This window comes from Barbus barbus (genome assembly GCF_936440315.1).
Source record: "Barbus barbus genome assembly, chromosome: 49".
NCBI lineage: Eukaryota > Metazoa > Chordata > Actinopteri > Cypriniformes > Cyprinidae > Barbus > Barbus barbus.
Window position 1 is genome coordinate 8,921,018 of NC_136727.1, and position 3,878 is coordinate 8,924,895.

At 37.3% G+C, this 3,878-nt stretch overlaps 1 protein-coding gene across 2 annotated transcripts; it reads right to left on the reverse strand.

Moving 5' to 3' along the window:
- Window positions 1–100: 100 nt before the first annotated feature.
- Window positions 101–3,466, reverse strand: LOC306867477 (hematopoietic SH2 domain-containing protein homolog). 2 transcript variants are annotated; one of them, XM_079413141.1, is made up of 6 exons: window positions 3,265–3,466; window positions 2,477–2,616; window positions 2,225–2,314; window positions 1,942–2,107; window positions 1,523–1,756; window positions 101–970 (listed from the first exon to the last, which is right to left on the reverse strand). In XM_079413141.1, exons 2-6 carry the CDS (start codon window positions 2,599–2,601, stop codon window positions 449–451), a joined length of 1,137 nt encoding a protein of 378 aa, XP_079269267.1. In that variant the 5' UTR covers window positions 2,602–2,616; window positions 3,265–3,466; the 3' UTR covers window positions 101–448. The 2 variants fall into 2 exon arrangements, with proteins under 2 accessions (XP_079269267.1, XP_079269266.1); XM_079413140.1 differs by having other exon boundaries at window positions 3,220–3,450.
- Between the last annotated feature and the right edge of the window lie 412 nt (window positions 3,467–3,878).

Consider the following 3,878-nt stretch of genomic DNA (forward strand, 5'->3'; position numbering starts at 1 on the left):
TAAACCATGACAAAATAACTTCAACCTGCAAAATCATGCACCACAGAATGTAGGTATTCCAAGGTATTTGGAAGAAATAACATGTTAATCTTGGGTTTCTTGTATCACCTGTACATTTATTGACCAACTGCAGTAAAAAGCTAATATTTACAATGTTTTTTTATTTGTTTTCTGATATGTAAAGTGCCAGATTTTAGGAAGCATAATCCAGAAGTATATTTAAATTCATGCCCAAAGGCACAACACGCTCTGTCAACATTATATAAAAATATCTGACCATGTCCAACAGGTTTTTCCAGATGACAAACCTCTGTTCAGAATGTGAGAAATTGAAATGCAGCATAGTGAAAAAGAACATCACAACAAAGAGACTGATGTTGTCACGTTATTCGATGACAATAAAAAAACAAATGCTCTGAGTAAAACCCCCCATCTTCATGTTTTTAATCTAGTAACCAGGTGCAAAAGGAGGTGGATTCAAGTACTCCAATGGTAATTGTCTATCTGCCAAGTTGGGAATCCCATCTGATGCCCGACGGCCTTCAACTGTGGATTTTTCAGATAATTCCTGATAGTCATTTTCCTCCAGTTGTATAGGGTTCACGTTACTGCTCTCCAATGCAGAAAAAGTTGCATTTTCCTGACACGCATCTTGAGCAATCTTCTCATACATGTGGTCCTTGGAGCGGTTCTTTTTAAGCTTTTTCTTAATTTGTGCCAGGCCCATGACCACCGGTTTCAATGGTTGTTGGTTTTTCTGTTGGGTACGGCCTTCGACAGGAGTGTTGGGTGGGATTTGACGTCTGTCAGAGCTTACCGGCATCAACTCTTGCAATCTGTCAGCCTCTACGGTGGCTTGCGGGCGATTTGGCAAGCATGCTCTGGGCGGTAACTGTGGTGGCGTGTCATCAGTTGGTGGTTTGGACGTAACTATTGTTCTAGGCTTTGGAACAGGCTTTGTCACCTGATCCTGCAATAAAAAACACATTATTAGATTTTTAACAACCTGTTTCTTAATTCACAATATTATAAATCACAAAAATGTTCCTTTTAAACGAATAGTTCACACAGAATTTATCCAAGATGTAGATGAGTTTGTTTTGAACAGATTTGGGGAAATTTAGCATTTCATCACTTGCTCACCAATGGATCCTCTGCAGTGAATGGGTGCCGTCAGAATGAGAGTTTCTTACAAACATGCAGCTTTTCACTTCACAAGATATTAACTGATGGATTGGAGTCTTGTGGATTATTGTGATGTTTTTATCAGCTGTTTGGACACTAATTCTGACAGCACCCATTCACTACAGAGGATCCATTGGTGAGCAAGTGATGAAATGCTAAATTTCTCTAAATCTTTTATGAGGAAGAAACAAACTCATTTAAATCTCGAAAGGGTCTGAGGGTGAGTACATTTTTAGCAAATTTTCATTTTGGGATGAGCTATTCTTTTAACTACAAGAAAATAATATAATTTGTCATTTTATAAATATGCGTATATAATCTGTTGATGTTGTATTACCATGCTCTGTAGATTCAAAGAGCTCATTTCCGTCTCCAAACTGGGATACAGTCTCGCAGAAGGACTTGTAGGTAGTGTAAATGATTCATTTTGGAGCGGCGAAGTCGGGTTGTATTCAGAGATATCTGAATGAGCTGTGTGTGTTGGAGTTGAAAAATTTATCCATTCAACCTGTCCAGGGTTTGCATCTTCCTTTCGAGGAAACAACAACTCAGCGTAGTCATTTATGCCACCCTGCATACAAATGAGACCACAAAAAAAATGTGTGTCATAACAGCTTAAGTCTAGTGGTCCATGACTATCTACCAGCTCAACTGATTGATGTCTATATAGTTCATCTTAATTAATGGATAACCAAAACCAACCTATTTGTGGTATATCTAGCAACAACAAGCTAGCATGCAAATGTAACTCTATACCTGTTCGCAGGCCACAGTAAGCAAGTCACTGAAGGGAAGAATGGGATTTCTGCGATGAAAGGCAACCAAGTCATGGAGGGAAGAGAAGCGTGTCTTTTCTCCCACTATAATATACTGGTTATCTGGCAAGACATTAATCATGAAGTGTCTGCAGCGATCTTCAGCTCTAGGAGAAAGATTTATATTGATTCGTGGACTCATTCATGTACAGTTCTTGTGAATCAAACTTCCTTATAGTCAAGTTTATTGACTGACAACAATGGCCACACTGACAGAGACTTACTGATAAGATAATGTATAACCCACTCTGCTCTCGCTAACACGAATGAGGAAGTAACCAGGAGGTTTGCACATCAGCATGTCCTCTGCAGCCCTACAATACAGAAATATTTTATCTGACAGGTATCAGTAACCTGATTTTCTGCTCTATCATGTCATTGTTCATGTTCATGATAAAGCATAGTCTGAGCATTCAAGCACATGTTACAGAGTCTGTCTGCTTAGTTTTGTTATAATACAGTATTTGATCCATTACTTCCTGGATATTATTCCATGGAACCATTCTGGAACAATTCCATTCTTCAAAATGCAGCTGCGCTGGGATTCAGTGAACCAGTCGAATGCTGCATTACTGCTGTCGTGCGGTAAAGGCACAGCCATAACATCCAGTTTGTCCTAAAGGCACAAATAATTAGATGGAAAAATGCACACTTTTAATTAAATGAATGTAGGCCAATGACATTAATTTTGCGTCCGGAATTATTAAAGTATTTAAAAATACATTAAAATACAATTCATTTAGACAATGACTTAAAAACACCACTTCTATGATGAACATGTTTTCAACATCTAAATTAAAATCATTTTCATTTTTTTCAAAATCAAGGTGAGCTGTCCAGAGATTAGAATAAACAATAAATTGTCAATAAATATAAATAAATAACCACATACATACTTGGGCTATGTACATCCATACATAAGGATTCAAAGTTAAGTTAAATGACATTATATGAGAACGTATCACATCACATAGGAAGTTAAGAATATTTAAAACTTGTCAAATTGATCAGCAGTTTTATGACTCACAAAATCTTGATTATGAGCAAACTTGTTTAATGTGGATTTAACAAAAAAGGAAGTTTCATTTCGTTTAGCGCGCTCATTTGCACATGTTAAAACACATTCTAAGTAATGCACAGTCGACGTAAAGATGACTGCCGCTATTATAAACAATAATATATAGAGAAAAATGTCATGTTTTCATAAAGCATAACTCACCTGCCGAGACACACGGTGTAGTGACGGGAAGAGACGTGACCTCACCTGTTAAAACTGTTGTTTTGGGTGTGGTTTAAACAAAAGGTCAACGACACATTTCAGATTATGAACTATAAGTATTTATAGCTTTGAAATCATCAGTCGGTCTCCGGTGAAAACATATAATCAGTTTACAGCCGAGTTCAGTTGATTTGTACGCGGGGCATACTATGGCGTATGACTTGATATAATGAATATTAATTAAGTCCTGTTCACTTTCCTGGATCGTCCAGTAACACAGCTTCATTAATATTCATAAGGCAAATGTCAGTCATTCAGCAAATCAGGAAGGCCTGCGCGGCATAACGTCATTAATATTAATTAGTCTAGTCTGGCTCTCAGCAAATCAGGTAGGTCGCTCGAAGAACGTCACATAACGTGATTAATAATTTATGAGCAAAGCCTTCGCTGTTGTTGGATTCGTCTATTCACGCAATGAACAGGTCTGGACCAGATTCAATTATCATTTTTTGTGCTTCGTTTTGTGTCAGATGATCATATACCCATACTCATGTTTTTCACAACTTTATAACCATAACTTGGATGTAGGCCTAAATATATGAAGCTTAGCATGTTGTTCATGTAAGTGGACTATTCTGGACAATAATCAAACACAAAAA